General features: G+C 47.5%; 2 protein-coding genes across 2 annotated transcripts in view; one reads left to right on the top strand and one right to left on the bottom strand.

The window, feature by feature from the left end:
* Positions 1 to 16,391, top strand: part of LOC137425167 (lysine-specific demethylase 5A) — a gene marked incomplete in the record, with an annotated part of 131,898 nt that extends 115,507 nt beyond the window's left edge. Inside the window, 4 exon segments of the mRNA XM_078776383.1 lie at positions 2,745 to 2,931; positions 3,098 to 3,321; positions 9,295 to 9,675; positions 14,343 to 16,391. Coding sequence (XP_078632509.1) covers positions 2,745 to 2,931; positions 3,098 to 3,321; positions 9,295 to 9,675; positions 14,343 to 14,504 — 954 coding nt within the window.
* A 233-nt stretch (positions 16,392 to 16,624) lies between these two features.
* The window catches only part of CACNA2D3 (calcium voltage-gated channel auxiliary subunit alpha2delta 3), a 253,184-nt gene continuing 251,855 nt past the window's right edge, over positions 16,625 to 17,953 (bottom strand). The window contains exons 34-36 of the mRNA XM_078775301.1: positions 17,587 to 17,700; positions 17,329 to 17,410; positions 16,625 to 17,230 (exon numbers count right to left, since the gene is read on the bottom strand). Coding sequence (XP_078631427.1) covers positions 17,132 to 17,230; positions 17,329 to 17,410; positions 17,587 to 17,700 — 295 coding nt within the window. The 3' untranslated portion in view covers positions 16,625 to 17,131. The remainder of the gene's footprint in view (positions 17,231 to 17,328; positions 17,411 to 17,586; positions 17,701 to 17,953) is intronic.

The following is a 17,953-nucleotide window of genomic DNA, read 5'->3' on the forward strand; positions in this document are numbered from 1 at the left end:
CACTCCCTCCTCCACTCCCCCCTCCCCTCCCCCCTCCCCTCCCCCTCCCCCTCCCCATCCCTCATCTCCCTCCCCCTCCCCCTTCCCTCCCCCCTCACCCCCCTCCCCCTTCCCTCCCCCCTCCCCCTCACCTATCCTCCCTCCTCCCCCCTCACCTCCCCTCCCCCTCTCCTCCCACTCCCCCTCCCCCTCCCTCTACCACCTCCCCTTCTCCCCTCCCCTCCCCCCTCGCCTCCCCTCCCCTCCCCCTCCCATCCCTCCCCCTATCCCTCCCCTCCCCTCCCCCCTCCCCATCCCCCCTTCCCCTTTATCCCTCTCCCTCCCGCTCCCCCTCCCCCCTCCTCCCCCCCTCCTCCCCCCGCCTCCCCCTCCCCTCCACCCTACCCCTCCCCTTCTCCCCTACCCCTTCCCCTTCTCCCTCCCCCTCCCCCTTTCTCCCTCCCTCCTCCCCCTCCCTCCTCCCCCTCCCCTCCCCCTCCCTCACTCCCCCACCCCTCCCCCTCCCTCCCTCCCCCCCTACCTCCTCCCCTCCACTCCCCCCTCCCCCTCCCCTCCCTCCCCTCCCTTCCCCCTACCTCCTCCCCTCCCCCCTCCCCTCCCCTCCCTCCTCCACCCTCCACCCTCCACCCTACCCCCTCCCCTTCTCCCCTCCCCCTCCCCTTCTCCCCTCCCCCTCCCTTCCCCCCATGCCCCTCCCTTTCCCCCTACCTCCTCCCCTCCCTCCTCCCCCTCCCCTCCACCCTACCCCCTCTCCTTCTCCCCTCCCCTCCCCCCTCCCCTCCCCCCTTGCCCTCCCTCCCTCCCTCCCCCTCCCCTCCTTTTCCCCCTCCCCTCCCCATCCCCCCTCTCCTTCTCCCTCCCCCCTCCCCATCCCCCTCCACCTTTATCCCTCACCCTCTCCCTCCCCCTCCCCCTCCCCTCCTCCCTCCACCCTACCACCCCTCCCCCTTCCCCCTCACCTCCCCCCTCCCCCACCCCCTTTCTCCCTCCCCCTCCCCCTTTCTCCCTCCCCCTCCCCCTTTCTCCCTCCCCCTCCCTTCCCCCATGCCCCTCCCTTTCCCCCATACCTCCTCCCCTCCCCCTCCCCTCCCCCCTCCACCCTCCCCTCCACCCTCCCCTCCACTCCACCCCTCCCTCCTCACCTCCCCCCTCCCCTCTCCTCCTCCCCCTGCCTCCTCTTCTCCCCTTGCCTCCTCCCCCTGCCTCCTCTTCTCCCCTCCCCCCTCTTCTCCCCTCCCCCCTCTTCTCCCCTCCCCCTCTTCTCCCCTCCCCCCCTCTTCTCCCCTCCCCACCCTCCCCTCCCTCCCCCTCTCCCTCCCCCCTCCACCCTACCCCCCCTTCTCCCCTCCCCTCCACCCTCTCCCTCCCCCCTCCACCCTACCCCTCTCCTCCACTCCCCCCTCCCCTCCCTCCTCCCCTCCCTCTCCCCCCTACCTCCTCCCCTCCCCCCTCCCCTCCCCCCTCCCCTCCACCCTACACCCTCCACCCTACCCTGTCCCCTCCCCCCTCCCTCCCCTCCACCCTACCCCCTTCCCCTTCTCCCCTCCCCCTCCCCTCCCCCCTTGCCCCTCCCCCTCCCCCTCCCCCTCCCATCCCTCCCCCTCCCCCTCCCCCCTCCCCCTCCCCCTACACTCCCCCTCCCCTCCCTCCTCCCCCTCCCCGCCCCATCCCCCCTCTCCTTCTCCCCTCCCCCCTCCCCCTCCCCTCCCCCCTCTCCATCCCCCTCCCCCTTTATCCCTCACCCTCCCCCTCCCCCTCCCCTCCCCCCTCCACCCTACCCCCTCCCCCCTACCCCTCCCCCCTCCCCCCTCCCCCTCCCCCTTTCTCCCTCCTCCTCCCCCTCCCCCCTCCCCCTTTCTCCCTCCCCTCCCCCTCCCCCTCCTCTCCCCCTCCCTTCCCCCCATGCCCCTCCCTTTCTCCCCTCCCCTCCCCTTCTCCCCTCCACCCTACCCCCTCCCCTTCTCCCCTCCCCCCTCCCCCTCCCCATCCCTCCCCCTCCCCATCCCTCCCTCTCCCCACCCCCCTCTTCTCTCCTCTCCTCCTCCCCCTCCCCCCTCTTCTCCCCTCCCCGCTCTTCTCCCCTCCCCCTCCTCTTCTCCCCTCCCCAACCTCTCCTCCCCTCCCCCCCACTTCCCCCTCCCCTCCCTTCCCCCGCCCAGCAATGCCGGTTACTTCCCATGGCCAGCTGTACGTGGGCTGCTCGAGGGTTGGAAAACCAAGCAATCTTTATGTCTTGGCACCAAGTAAGAAAACCAGAAATGTTGTATACCAAGAGGTTTTGAGAAATTGACAATTGACAAAACGTCATGTAGGAAATGTACTGTGATATTGCTCTAAAATATACATGTTCTTTTCATCATATATTTGTCTTATTCTTATTCAACCCGGGCGAAGCCAGGTACCTCAGCTAGTAACACATACACTAATCAGGGATTATTTAATATTACCTTTCACATGGCTGCTATAGACCGATTATATAAATAAATAAATAAAAATAATTTAAAAAAACACAACACTTTTTGGTTTTCAAAGATTGTTAATTTTGTTTTGCCTGAAACACTTCCAGGCACTCACTGATGAACCTCTGAAAGTTTGACGAAGCTCCATTCAGCCATCTGAGAAAAATTGCTAAATGTTTTATTTGATATTTAAGACACACAGCTAAATGGCTTTCTTATAGTATAGATTCCTCTTATAACTATGAGATTCATATAAGCATGTAAGGTGAATGGCTCTGCTGGCAGGCATATGGAGGAATGCTGTTGACGGAACGCAGCCTCCTTTGTGAGGAGGAGGATGAGGTTGATGAAGACGATGAGGTGACAATGGAAATCGAAGAAGCGTGTGCACCCTCCCGACCTCCCATGCAGCTACTGCCCTCATTTTGTTCAGAGCATGCCTATTCTTCAGCCTCAAAGGTCATCCATCAAGGTTGGTCTATTCTCCAGTCAGAAGCATCCATGCAAGAGAAAATGAATGTTCCATTCATTTTCTTTTGCCCCTTAAACCACTCATGCCTTTGTGGTAATGATTTTCAAGAGTAGCATTCAAAACTGCATTCGAGAAACCTTTCTCAGGAACCGCCTCTCCTCTTCAGGGATGGGTATGGTACGCAAACAACCTCGCAAATCTCCCCTTTCTCCGCGAAATATGGATCGTGCTCCTCTGAGACTTTCAGAGGTTGCGAGGTGCCGTCTAATGGAGCTGCTTCTCGAAGTCGACCTGCTGGAGGTAACACTGGATGAAGAGCAGCACCTATGGAGAATCCTGCAGGCTTCGAGGTGTCCACCCGGGGAGCCAAGACCCCCGCAGCTCTTGGAGGTGTGGGCTCAGTAGTTGCAAATGTATTATTAGTTGATGTTTTACCAGTTCATCTTTAAAGTTTCTTCATTATGGTTTTTTTTAATGATGAGCAATGAGCTGTTTTATTTGATTTGCTGATTCTTTTTCTTACAATCAAAGATAAATGTTTGCATCCATTTCCAAGAAAGTTCTCATATAAGGCTCTGTTGCATCACATAAGAATGATGTTAATCTATCTGAGCGAACCCACAATCATGATCTTAAAAAAACAAGACCGAAAGTCTAACTTTCTAAGCGGAAAGTCTAAGCGGCGTAGCCAGGCTTGTAAAATATTATAAACCACAAACACATATGATTCGCTTTTTAAACAGTTGCTAATGCTGTTTATAACATTAAACAAAGAAATTTGGAGGAATCCCAACATCTGTGAGGTACGTTTTACTTACAGAACTGAGGAAAAAGAAAGAAAAAAAAACCTTTAGAGGCCATTTTTCCCCGCAAGCGGGGGTTGGCCTTTTTCGGAGACTGTGGTTGTTGTTGTTTTTTGGTCCCCTTTTTGAAGCAATGTTTTACGGCCGGATGCCCTTCCTGCCGCCAACCCTTTTTGTCGCCTTTTTACGACAAACAGGGAATTATCAGTGAACTGGTACTCAATTTGCCGACCTTGGAAGGATGACAGGCTGAGTCAACCCCCCTGGCGTTAATTCAGCGATCGACCGGGATTCGAACCCAGGATCCTAGGATCCTAAGCTGGCACCCTAGCCGCTAGCCCAACACCAGGCTAGGCTTGTAAAATATTATAAACCACAAACACATATGATTTGCTTTTTAAACAGTTGCTAATGCTGTTTATAACATTAAACAAAGAAATTTGGAGGAATCCCAACATCTGTGAGGTACGTTTTACTTACAGAACTGAGGAAAGATCTACTGTAATCTATCTACTGTAATCATGACAACAACAGGCATTTTAAGGCCATTTTCCCTGCAAGAGCGGGGGTGGGCCTTGCGGTCCCCATTACAATGTTCTCCATTTTACCATATTTTCTGCATCTCCCCTTGTTAACCCCCTTGCCCGCATTTCTTCTTCGACCATCTTTTGCCAAGTCTTTCTCGGTCTTCCCCGTCCTCTACTTCCTTCTACATTCATTTCCATCACTCTTCTCAACCAGTCACTTTCATCCTTCCTCAACACATGACCAAACCAGCTCAACCTGTTACTCTTCACAGCATCCATCACAGGCTCTATTCCCATCATCTTTCGCAATTCATCATTTGTCTTCCTCTCTCTCTCAACGATACTGCACACATCCACCGAACCATTCGCATTTCCACCCTTTCCAGCCTTCGTTGCTGCTCTACGTTCATTACCCATGTCTCACTCCCATAAATCATAACACTTCTCACACATGCAGCATACACCTTTCCCTTCAGCTTCAACGACACTCCACTCCTCGTCAGCACGCCACTCAGTTCCCGAAAATTCTTCCTTGCACATCTCACTCGAGCAACCGTTGCCGAGTCTGATCCACCTTCTCCATTCAGCATGTGTCCTAGGTAACAAAATGTTTTCACACCTTCCAGCTTCACGCCATCTCCAAGATCCAACTCAACATTTCCTCCATCTGCAGCTCCCTCTGCGCACACCTTACACTTGAATGTAGCTGCCACACTGGTTAATGACCCTCTCAAACCATTACATTTTTGATGAACCCACTCAGCGCACATTGTACATTGAATGGAATTCACTCCGACACCCTTCCTGCACACAGCACACGGCCACTTCCCAGTTCTTTCCACCTCACCACATGCTTTACCACTTGCCATCACCTTCGTTTTTCCGATATTCACCTTCAGACCTTTTGTCTCCATACATTCCTTCCATTTGTTCATCTTCTTCTTCAGTCCATCCATACTTTCTGCAATCAACACCAGATCATCTGCATACAACAACTCCCACGGTAAACCCTCCTTTACGTTCTGAGCCAGCATCTCCATCACAGCTACAAATAGTAGTGGACTTAGTATCGACCCCTGATGCACTCCCACCTTCACCTCAAACTCCCACTGTTCCCGTCCTTCGTCCTTACAGCTGTGCGCACTCTTTTGTACATTGCCATCACTACTCTGATCAACCATTCCTCCACTCTTAACTTCCTCAATGCCCATGTCACTACTTCACGTGGAACCCTATCGAATGCTTTCTCCAGATCAACAAACCCAAGAAACAACTTCTTCCTCTTCTCCATATACTTCTCCTGCAACTGCCTCGCAATAAAAACGTGTCTGTCGTTCCTCTTCCTGGCATAAATCCAAACTGCATTTCGTCAATCTTCACTTTCTTCCTTATCCTCCTCTCCAACACCCTTTCCAATACCTTCATTCCATGCTCAAATAACTTTATCGCTCGATACGAGCCGCAGTCCAGAGGGTCACCTTTCCCCTTGTATAGAAGGACGAGGGTACTCAGTTCCCAATCCACTGGAATGCGGCCTTCTTTCACCACCAGATTGCAGGTCTCTGTCATTCTCTTCACACCCCAATTTCCCGCTGCCTTCAACATATCTCCCACAACTCCCGTCGGCCCTCCCGCTTTTCTACTCTTCATTGCTTTTATCGCTTCCTCAACTTCCTTCTCGGTTATCTTCTCTGCCAGTCCTAAAACTGGGTTACTCTCGATGTTGCCATCCCATTCATTCTCTGCATTCAACAGTATTTCCATATATCTCTTCCATCTTCCTTTAATTCCATCTGGGTCCACAACGATTTGTCCCACTTCATCCTTCAAGCAACTCACCCCCATCACATCACACCTCTCTTTCGCTATCTGCTTTGCAATCCTGAATACCGCTCTCTGACCCTCTTCCAAATCCAAGTGTTCTCCGAATATTTTCCTACATGCCTCCTGTGCCTTTGCTACCTCTTTCTTTGCAGCCTTCTTGGCTGCCTTATAACTTTCATGCTCTGCCTTTTCTGCCCCCATACCCTTCGCCTTCTGCCACTCCTTGAACTTCTTCCTCTTCACGTCAATCTTCTTTCCAACTTCATAATCCCACCACCATGTTTCCGAGTGCCTCGGTGGTCCTTTTGTCCATCCACATACCTCACCAACGGCTCCCAACAGACTATCTTTCATTGACATCCAACCACTTTCAAGCTCAACCACATCATCCTCTACCATACTCAGCCTCTCTTTTAATGCCTCCCTCACTGTCACCTTTTTCAACCTCCACACCTTCATTCTTGGTTGGTACTTCACCCGCCGAGCTCTCCTCGCACCTTTCACCCTTATGTCGCAGACAACCAAGTGGTGCTGTGAAACAGCCTCCTCCCCCGGGATCACCTTTGTGTCCCGAAGGTGCCCCCTATGTCGCCTACGCACCAGCAGGTAGTCAACGGTTGTCGTCGACCCACCTGACGTGTATGTAACAAGCTTATTATCCTCTTTCTGGAACTGAGTATTACAAATCAACAAACCAGCTCCATCAGCAAACTCCAAAATCCTTTCACCTTCTCCATTTGTCACACCATATCCGTAACCCCCATGAACTCCCTCAAAACCGTCCATGCTCCTTCCCACATGTCCATTTAGGTCTCCTCCTACCACAACAACTTCCTCATCTTTCACGTTTTCCATCAGCTTCTCTATAGCACCCAGAACTTGTCCTTCTCTTAATCGATCCGACCAACCTGCGGAGCATATCCCGAGATGATGTTCACAAAGAGCTTTCCAATCATCATTTTCACCATCATCAACCTTTCACTCACTCTAGTCACACTCACCACACTGTCTACAAACTCCTCAGAAAACAGGACACCAACACCATTCACGCCCTCTGGGCACCCTTGCCACACAAACTTGTATTTCTGTCCCTGCCTACCCTTCACCATTCTCACACCACTTCCCTTCCATCTCATCTCCTGCATACAACATATGTCGACTCTTCTTCTGACCAATACTTCCATCACTTCTCCTGATCTCCTTGTCATTGTCCCTACATTCCATGTCCCAAATCTCAGAAACCGATCTCCACGTCGGGCATCAGACGTTTCGTCATCATAAATGGAATGATTTCCACCCTTGCTTCAATCGGGTTCCCCACCTTGAGTTTTGACGAGAGGGAGTGGGGTCCCCCACGGGGTACTTGGGGCTGTACCCTGCCCATATGTAGTCGTAATTGTCATGGTTCTCTTTTTGAGGCAATGTTTTTATGGCCGGATGCCCTTCCTGACGCCAACCCCTTTAGTCGCCTCTTACGACACGCAGGGATACGGTGTACCTATTCTAAACCGGGGTACACACCGGTAATATACCTCATCATGACCCATATACCTCATGAGGATTGGGTTAATAACATGCTATCAAAAAACCGAGGCGAATTCCTTACTTCCGGGTTTTTAGTTTCGTACACCGCTTATCATTGAATGATGAACCATACACCGCTTCAATCCACCAACATTGTATTCACAACATTGGGATTAAAGTTTTATGGTCATATTTACGATATTATTATTCTTACTATTTCGAAAACGATGCTACTGAAACGATACACTACTGTATTAAGAAACCTGGGCTTAATTTGTCGGAAGCTGCCCGAAGGTGAGGCATGAAGCCTAAGGCCTATACGTACCGTATCGTTGGAAGAGCCGTAACGCCGATGCTTTCGATATTTGATGGTCATTTTAACAATCGGTTTGTTTGTGCTTCACACTGAATGAAAAACGTACAGTTCGAGCATGGCGATTGTGATATATGAGAGATTCGACGATGATATGTTCGGCCTGAACAAAATTTGAATCAAAATGCCGTAGTGTAGAGAGTCAGCCGCCGTATCGGTGTACCTTTGTCTTGTAAGTACACTATATGCAGTATATATGCACATATGTAGAAGCTGGATTTGTTAGTTTGCCTCACTTTCACCTGAAGTAAGGACAATTGCAAATAAATCAATGAGATCATTGAACCTTTGAATTGAGCCACATTATGAGTTTCACCCTTGCATCTCTCTATGCCCATTTTATCAGCTTAACAAGCTTGCTTTTGATGAGTCATAGATTTTGCACATTTTCCAACTGCTCTTCTATGAGTCTCACTTCTGTTAAAAAAACAAAGAAAAAACAAAAAAAAACATTGCTCCATCTGTTGTCCTCAATTTCAGGATGTAACCTTTCTTCCAATAATCTCCTTCTGGTTAAACTTCCAATCCAGGCTGACTGTACTCGGCTGCATTGTTTTTCATTCCTGTCTGTGGAACCGCATTCCGGTAGCCGTTCTTTCCCACTCTTTCCTCCAGGAATTAAAGTGGGGCAGTGCACCGCCACCTCATCCCTCATCATGACCCATGATCATTATTACCCCCATTAACTCTCTCTTACCCAACCCTCATGCATACTGACTTCAGTGTTTCTTCCCTTTTTCTCTCTCTCCCTTCCTTTCCTGTTCGTTTAACTTTAACTCCTTGACGGATGTACTCAATTGTTGTCCTGCTACCCACTCGCAAGTTAACCTTGCTCTTCCACGACCCTTGCTCTTGTAAAGGAAAAAAAAAAAGTGAAAAACCAAAGAAAGATCAGAGCACACAGACAGAAATATAATTGCCATAAGCAACTAGGCTGCATTCTCAGGTAAGCCCAATTTGTAAGACAATGTGTACGTACTACCTCGAGAGTGGTAGTAGTTAGTTGAAAGTGTGGTAATCCTTAAGTCGCCCCATTGACAAAATCAACCCAGCGCCATTTGATCCATAGTCTAAGGCTAGGTGTCATGTCTGCATGTTTTTGTGATATTCACTATTATGCTCTTGTGTACGACCCCAAAATGTATGTAATCACAACGATATTAAGTGGTGTGTAAGGCAATTGCTGCTGAATAATCTGGTGCCATTTCCATATCCAAAATCATCCACTGGATACCACTAAACATCCCAATAACGCATGGCTTCCTGGTACATATGAGGCAACAGTGTACGAGTATGTGATTATTTTGTGCAGGTTGCAGGCCGGGAGAGTTTGCAAGCTGCTGCAAAAGGCCGCTGCACCCAGCCTGAACGAAAGCGGAGGCGAAAATTGGAGAAAGGTGAACTGGCATTTTCAGCAGAAGCTGGGCGACGTCGAGAGTCGACAAAGGCAGATCGAACAGCCAAGCGGAGGACTCAGACAGGAACGGGTGATCGGCGTGGTAACAGGGCAGCTCGTGGTGCCAAGCGTGACAGGAAGAGATCAAGACAGCGTTCAGGAAACCGGAAGGGCGGGGCCACACAAAGCGGAAACGGTGTTACCACGTTGGTGGCGGGAGGGCCCGTGGTGGATGAATCGGAAGATGAGTACGCCGTTTGTGCAGCGAGCGGTTGCCAGCGACCATATGGAGATGAGGTAAGGAGCCTTTTGAGAATATAAAGGAAATGGTTGTTTATTTATTCCTTTGTCTCATATGTCATGAACCCTACTTTTTCTCCATCATATGTGCTTATGTTTGAGTTAGATATTGGAGAAGGCGTGAAGCTGGAAGGTGTGAAAACATTTTGCTACCTAGGAGACATGCTAAATGGAGAGGGCAGATCAGACTCGGCGACGGTTGCTGGAGTGAGATGTGCACGGAAGAAGTTTCGGGAACTGAGTGGCGTGCTGACGAGGAGGGGAGTGTCGTTGAAGCTGAAGGGAAAGGTGTATGCTGCATGTGTGAGAAGTGTTATGATTTATGGGTGCGAGACATGGGTAATGAACGTAGAGCAGCAACGAAGGCTGGAAAGGTGGAAATGTGAATGGTTCGGTGGATGTGTGGAGTATCGTTGAGAGAGAGGAAGACAAATGATGAATTGCGAAAGATGATGGGAATAGAGCCTGTGATGGATGCTGTGAAGAGAAACAGGTTGAAATGGTTTGGTCATGTGTTGAGGAAGGATGAAAGTGACTGGGTGAGAAGAGTGATGGAAATGAATGTAGAAGGAAGTAGAGGACGGGGAAGACCGAGAAAGACTTGGCTAAAGGTGGTGGAAGAATAAATGTGGGCAAGGGGGTTAACCAGGGGAGATGCAGAAAATAGGGCAAAATGGAGAGGATTGTCATGGGGCCTGCAAGGCTAACCCCCGCTGGGGCCCGCAAGGCTAACCCCCGCTCTAGCAGGGAAAATGGCCTTAAAATGCCTGTTGTTGTATATGTGCTTATGTAATAAACGAATGTCCCCAAATATCTTAAAACTTCAGTGACTGCACTGAATAAGTTGAACCTTTGACCATTTGAGGTCTTGGTTTTACCTCTGCCACCGATGGTGGATGGAGGTTATGTTTTCACCCCTGTCTGTTTGTTTTTGTTACTTGCCGGAATAGATTCCGACAAGTATGTTGGTTGGTTGGTTTGTCTGTTTGTGTGCAGTACTACGTCTACATCGTTGCATATAGCATCGCCATACTTAACACACATATTTGTCTTGCCCTGGAATAGACTGTGCCCAATTTTTAACTCTCTAGGCCCAAGGCCTCCATTATAACATCATAGTTCGACAAGTACAAAACTTCATCCAATCAAGATGCAATTTATTGAGTGCCATGTCGGCATAAACTGGTGGAGAAAAAAATAATGATGCCGTCATCGGTCACGTGGTTCGGCCGCCATCTTTAAAAAACGGAAAAACTTTGCACCTCTATATCTCCGAAAGTGCTGAATTGAAAAAATTGAGACATGGCTCATTGTAAAGAACTCTCCATGGGGAATAAAATATGTTCATGAGGATGCCATAGGTGCCTCCATTATGACGTCATAATTCGACAAGTACAAAACTTCATCCGATCAAGATGAAATTTCTTGAGCATAATCTAGGAATGAATTAGTTTAGAAAACAAATAATGATGACGTCATCGGTCACGTGGTTCGACCGCCATATTTTTAATTCCGGCAAGTCCTCGGTCTCTGACCGATTTCTAGTCTGTTTGTTTGTTTGTCTGTTTGTTTGTCTTGTTTGTCTGTCTGTCTGTCTGTCTGTCTGTCTGTTTGTTTGTCTTTTTGTTTGTGAACAAGATATCTCAAACAGTTGTGGACGGATTCAAACGAAATTTGATGGAGAGGTTGGGTAGGCGACAAGGACGAATTCATTAGATTTTGGTGAAGATCTGGATTTGAGAATGTTGTAAGTGATTCTTCACTATTGAGAGATAGGGCGAAAAACGATATATAACAAGATATCTCAAAATGTCGTGGACGGACTCAGATGAAACTTGGTGTACAGATTGGGGGTGTGAAAAGAAATCGATTCGATCTTGGTGAAGATCCGAGTCCGGATGTGGATACGAGAATTTTTAAAATGTTGAAGTGATTCTTCATCATTGAGTAATAGGGGCAAAAGCGATATATAACATGATATTTTAAACAAAATTTATGGATGAATTGTGACAAGACTCAGTGGATGAGTTGGGCAAATGTCAAGAACAAGCCAATCAGCTTTTGCTTCAGGTCTGAATCCAGATACGACCTCTCAGTGGGATACAAAATGTAAACTGATCAGCCTAGCGGAGGTATACTCTCTACTGAGTGCCGTTCTAGTTTCATTCTGCAACACAGTTATTTTTCTTTTTTACATAATGATCTGAGGCTTCTAAATATCACATGGAAGATAATAATGTAAGAAGACACCTGCGTACCTTTCCATGAATTGCAAGAACAGTAGTAAACAGTATATGTTGATTTCATTTGATTTCTTTTGGTGTTTTTGATGTTTATTTAGTCAAGAGAATAAACATTCTTTTAGCCACTGCTCTGTTCAAGTTCAATGTGTGTGTAAAGATTGTGGGCTCTACTGATTTATGAAGATACTAGCTGAAACCCATTCAATTTGAAACCTCGGCTTTTCGACTGTATAAAAAGAAAAGTTATATCAATTGGCCTGCTACAGACACACGTTGCTTAGACATTGTGTAAAATCACAAAATCCGTCAAGTTAGCGACTTTCCCTCCCCTCATTTTTTCACTCTTTCTCCTCTCCACTTCCGCTTGTTCATTCTTACTTTATAAGTTTCGCTTTACATGTTTTCTCATGCCTTGGTCCATGCCCTGGTGTGTGTGTCTTGCGATCATCTCACCTGTGGGTTTATATGTTTCTCGGCAAAATAACTGGACAACGAGGGCAGCTGTAATCACCAAATTTGGCACAAATATTGTGAATGTCTCGGTCGAGTTCAACTTTGAGATCACAGGGAAAAATATATAATGACAATTAGTGCAGGACTATATTTACCCATTATACAATGGTCACACGGCAGTATAGGTTATGGTGGTATTGCACGAAGAGAAAGCAATGGCTGTGTGTGTGTGTGTGTGTGTGTGTGTGTGTGTGTGTGTGTGTGTGTGTGTGTGTGTGTGTGTGTGTGTGTGTGTGTGTGTGTGTGTGTGTGTGTGTGTGTGTGTGTGTGTGTTCAAAGACCAAAAATTTCGGTACCATCTCTGGATGTCTGCCTCAGGACAACTACAAAGGTGTGCTGAAAAGTAATGCCTCCTATTATTTTTCTCCAAAACAGGTAAAGATGTTTGAATGAAACAAGGCTCAGTCTGCATATCCATTCTTTCCGCCAGTGGGTGCAAAGTTTCCTGATTCTGATACTAGATGTCTTAATGCTACGTTAGTCAAGATGGCAGAGAGCAGCACAACGTTGTCAGTGCAGTTCAAGCAGCGTGCAGTTATTGAGTTTCTAACAACAGAGAACGTGTCTCCTGTCGACATTCATAAGCAAATGAAAGTCGCACGGCCTCAAACGATTGAACGAGCGACTGAAGAAATTGGTTGCCTTGGCTTCCCTGCCATATCACACCGACTTGGCTGCGTCCAATTTGCATCTCTTCCCAAAAATTAAGGAACACCAGGCCGCTCTCAAGCGCTGACAGCAGGACACACAGCTGTTCGCTCTATTGTGAGATGGTACAACAAAGCTACTGGAACTTTGGCAGAAATATGTGGACAGTAGTGGTGATTATGTTGTGAAATAAAAAATGCACCATGGTAGAATAAAGATTGATGTTAATATCAGTCTGTTCCATTTCAATATTTTTTACCTGTTTTGGAGAAACAGAAGGAGGCATTACTTTTCAACACATCCTCGTATACAGCTTGACCAACAACAATGATCTCAGCACTTTGGATCACCAAGACGGTAATGTTCATGATCCAAAAGAGACAAAAACCTAAAACAAAGTCTGAAGTAGTTCAGAATAGGTGATTGTAAAAATGTCTCCATGAAGCCCAATGAAGGGAACGTAGACAGCAGCGGGCCCGGATGAGATAGGTGCACAAAGTCGATCCCTTCACGCATTTTAAAATACATTTTGATGCGATTCACAGAACATTTATAGAATAACACGTGTGAATAGCGGTGAAGCCCTCAAGGTGCGTTTTAGTTTTGTTTGCTGCTTTTATTCATGTGTTGCCATGCAAATTTAGGATCGTTTTTGTTTTTTTTGTTTGTTGTTTTTCCTCGCTCTCCTTTTGGGAGGCTTGAGCTTTGCCTGATTGCTAACATAAACCTTTTTGGTGAACCCAATGTATGGCTTGCGTGAGAAAGGGGATGAGTATAAAGGCTGCTTGACAGATAGAGGACGGGATCTGCATAGAGAAACAGCACGTCATTGTAACGTGGTTTTTGGCATTTTCGTGGTACTGTAACATACGAGTACTAAATCAGTTGCACAGCTTGTCCAGGTTTTGATTCGTTGGAATGCTTTTTTTTCTTCCCCATTGTATCACTCATTGTGACTGTCGATAGCTATTACAAGGTGCAAAAGTCCAACAAGGCAGTAATACATGAGCATGAGTTTGTAAAAAAAAAAATTAACAGGATAGGAAAAGTACCTTTATATTCAATGGTGTAACTTCATAGTTTATTAATTTTTGTCAATATGTTAACCATTATATCACCAAAGTTTACTTTTATTCAGTGCACGTCTTCCTATCCTGATCGTTTATCTTTTTCGCTGCCTGATAGTGGTAATGCTGTTCTCAGATAAACTAACCTGGTGAGTAATTAACCACCTGGTGATCTGGTCACCCTGTCTCACAGGTGGATTGGGTGCAGTGTGACGGCGGCTGTGATGAATGGTTTCATCAAATTTGTGTCGGGGTCTCAGCACAGACTGCAGAGACGGAGGACTACATCTGCTGTCGCTGTGCTAGTCGCCCTAAGCCTCCCGCCCCACCTGCAGGTCCTCCAGTTGCCAGCTAGGACTCGAGAGTGGTGCATTCTTTACAGCAACAACAAATGGGCAATAAAACTCAATATCATAGTTTGCACCACGAAGACCCTGAGTCTTGGAACCTTCTTTATAGATGTCCTGTTCCTTACGGAATTGAGATGTAGACCCAGGCAACGCAGCTCATCACCTGTGGTTACATGCGACTAAATCACCAGGTCATGCCTTGCCTGTCGACCAGTCTCTCTGGTTGTATCTCTGACTTATTTGTTTATTACCTTCTAGACACAATCGTGTCTGATTAACCAATATGACCACAGCTCTTCTTTGATAATTTTTGTTTTGACTGGAACAGCTTCCTTTTTTTTTTGTCTGTCTTTGTCTTTTTCTTTGTCTTGTCTATTTATCCATTCATTCCTCAACCAAGTTTGTCTTTATATAACTCCGTGCATGGTGTTTTGGTCTGGCTGCCTTGTATTTTGTAGGATGTACAGCTATAGACAAGTTATTTTAATTTTTGTTTTTGGAGACAATCTCCCTTTCTCTCTCTCTCTCTCTCTCCCTCTCTCTCGCTCTCTCTCTCTCTCTCTCTCTCTCTGTCTCTCTCTCTCTCTCTCTCTCTCGCTCTCTCTCTCTCTCTCTCGCTCGCTCTCTAGCTCTCTCGCTCTCTGTGTCTTGCTCTCTGTCTCTCGCTCTCTGTCTCTCGCTCTCTGTCTCTCGCTCTCTTTGTCTCTCGCTCTCTGTCTCTCGCTCTGTCTCTCGCTCTCTGTCCCTCGCTCTCTGTCTCTCGCTCTCTGTCTCTCGCTCTCTGTCTCTCGCTCTCTGTCTCTCGCTCTCTGTCTCTCGCTCTCTGTCTCTCTCTCCCTTTCTCTCGCTCTCTGTCTCTCGCTCTCTGTCTCTCGCTCTCTGTCTCTCGCTCTCTTTGTCTCTCGCTCTCTTTGTCTCTCGCTCTCTGTCTCTCGCTCTGTCTCTCGCTCTGTCTCTCGCTCTCTGTCTCTCGCTCTCTGTCCCTCGCTCTCTGTCTCTCGCTCTCTGTCTCTCGCTCTCTGCCTCTCGCTCTCTGTCTCTCGCTCTCTTTGTCTCTCGCTCTCTGTCTCTCGCTCTGTCTCTCGCTCTCTGTCTCTCGCTCTCTGTCCCTCGCTCTCTGTCTCTCGCTCTCTGTCTCTCGCTCTCTGCCTCTCTGTCTCTCGCTCTCTGTCTCTCGCTCTCTGCCTCTCGCTCTCTGTCTCTCGCTCTCTGTCTCTCGCTCTCTGTCTCTCTCTCCCTTTCTCTCGCTCTCTGTCTCTCGCTCTCTGTCTCTCGCTCTCTGTCTCTCGCTCTCTGTCTCGCTCTCTGCCTCTCGCTCTATGTCTCTCGCTCTATGTCTCTCGCTCTATGTCTCTCGCTCTCTGTCTCTCGCTCTCTGTCTCTCGCTCTCTCTCTCTTTTTTTCTCTCTCTCTCTCTCTCTCTCTCTCTCTCTCTCTCTCTCTCTCTCTCTCTCTCTCTCTCTCTCTCACACACTCTTTTATATTCTGATCCTCAATGCCTTCTCTGCCCGTGCTCCCTCTGCCCCGTAACACCTCCTCTTCATCGCCGTTATATTCCATGTGCCACTCCCGATGTCTTATACACACCTTTTTATTTACACGTTTTCCTCACTTTTCTTATGCCTTTTCTCTTGTAGTTTTGTTCTTGTTTTGTAATACTTGAAAAATGAGGTTGTCCCACGGCTGGTGAGATTAATTTATATTCGTCTTTCCGCCGGGCATTTTCTGCACTTGGCTCATGTACAGAGGGTTTGTTTGCTAGAGTAGTTGTCTTTTTTCTTTCTTCCCAAATTGCTTTTCTGTGCAAGTTTGGTTGTTTGCGTTTGTGACGCCAACTTCAGATCTTGCGCTGTCATCTCCATTGACAGTACATTAAAGGTTTGTAAACAGTGGGCTTATGACTCTGCACTTCCCACCTCCATTATTTTCAAAGGCCAAGGATGTTGAAGCTGAACTTCCCGAGGAGACCGAGCATGATTCTGATGGAGGATGCAATGACATTTCTCAACATCTCTCAACAATGACATTTAGAAGATAGTGTCAGTAGATTTTGATTTTTTTTTTTTAATTGAGCTGAATTGTTGGAGGTTATCTCTTGACACTGATTTGATGTCCATGACTTCAACAATTTAATGGCTCAAGTTTAATCGGCATATTCATTTCTTCAATCACAAGGTTTTCATAATTTCACGCTCCCCATTCATGCTGTGCTGACTTTTCAGAAAAAGAACAAACAAAATTGCACAATTTGACATCAAGATTCATCATGCAAACGCTGCCTTCATTCTTCCAATATCATCTCCCTGCACCTTCGGTTTTCCCTCTCCCATCAAATAAAACGCTCTCCTGCTGGCACAGCAATACAAACTGCGATTTGCAGTTTAGTTCATCATTATATTAGCAAGCATCTGCCAAGTGTACCTGACAGATGGATATGCCTGGTGGACATTGGAAATCGTTTTAACCCATTGGTGACCTGTCACCGTACTGAAGTTTTGTCAGCTGGTTGCAGATTGTATACACCGCAACCATGCGGAAACGTGGCTTTAAAACACGTGGATACAACCACGCAAAGTTCATTCTTCATGTAGTGCTGTCCATGGCTTTGAGTTTTGCCTTTAGGCTTGGGTCATCACAGGAAAGATAGCTGGCTGGCAAGCAAGTAAAGTGTGGTTAGGAGCAGAAGAGATGGGACTGCAGTTGAGGTTCCAACACACTCAGCTGGTTTTTCCTGAAATGGGACACAAAATGCAACATTTGGTTCAAGATGTAACACATTTTGATTGCGGTGGATAGACATCATCCCCAAAAGTCAAACCCAGGGCTCACATCTGGATGAAAGGCATAGCAGGTGTCAGGTCGGCGCCGCAGCTTTTGAGACTGCAGCTTCTGGCACCTTTGACTCTCATTCTGTTCACTGGAGTTAAGGTTTAGACTGCACAGTATTGTGGGAACCAAGTCTGTGGAGCATAAACAATAATGGCAACATGATATGGGGATGGAGAGAGAGACAGAGACACAGACAGACAGGAATCAAGACTATAGAGGTTATGGTTGTTCTTTTGAACTTTAGATTTTCAAAGGATATGCCTGATCTTGGTGTGCTTCAGCAGCAAGTGTGGGACCTGGTCGCAGGGACATCTGGTGTCCACTAGGAGCAGCAGGAGGTTACTGTCTGGCACTTTCTGGACCACAAACTGCCTGTGAAATGAAATGATATGCCAAGGAGGTCTCATTCATAAATAAGACATTGCATACCCATGTTGCACACTGGACAAACAATAGCTTAGAGGAGGTATGAAGCTAAAGCGACCAAAGCTTTTATCAATACAATTAAGATCGATATATTTTTTGTCAATACATTTGAAAGTGCACCACAACAAAATAAACCAAATGTGACAGGCAACTGAGATCATAATGTACTAATATATGGCTATAGATGTTTTTGTCTTTT

This window comes from Myxine glutinosa, chromosome 4 (assembly GCF_964187855.1).
Source record: "Myxine glutinosa chromosome 4, kmMyxGlut1.1, whole genome shotgun sequence".
NCBI classification, from domain to species: Eukaryota; Metazoa; Chordata; class Myxini; order Myxiniformes; family Myxinidae; genus Myxine; species Myxine glutinosa.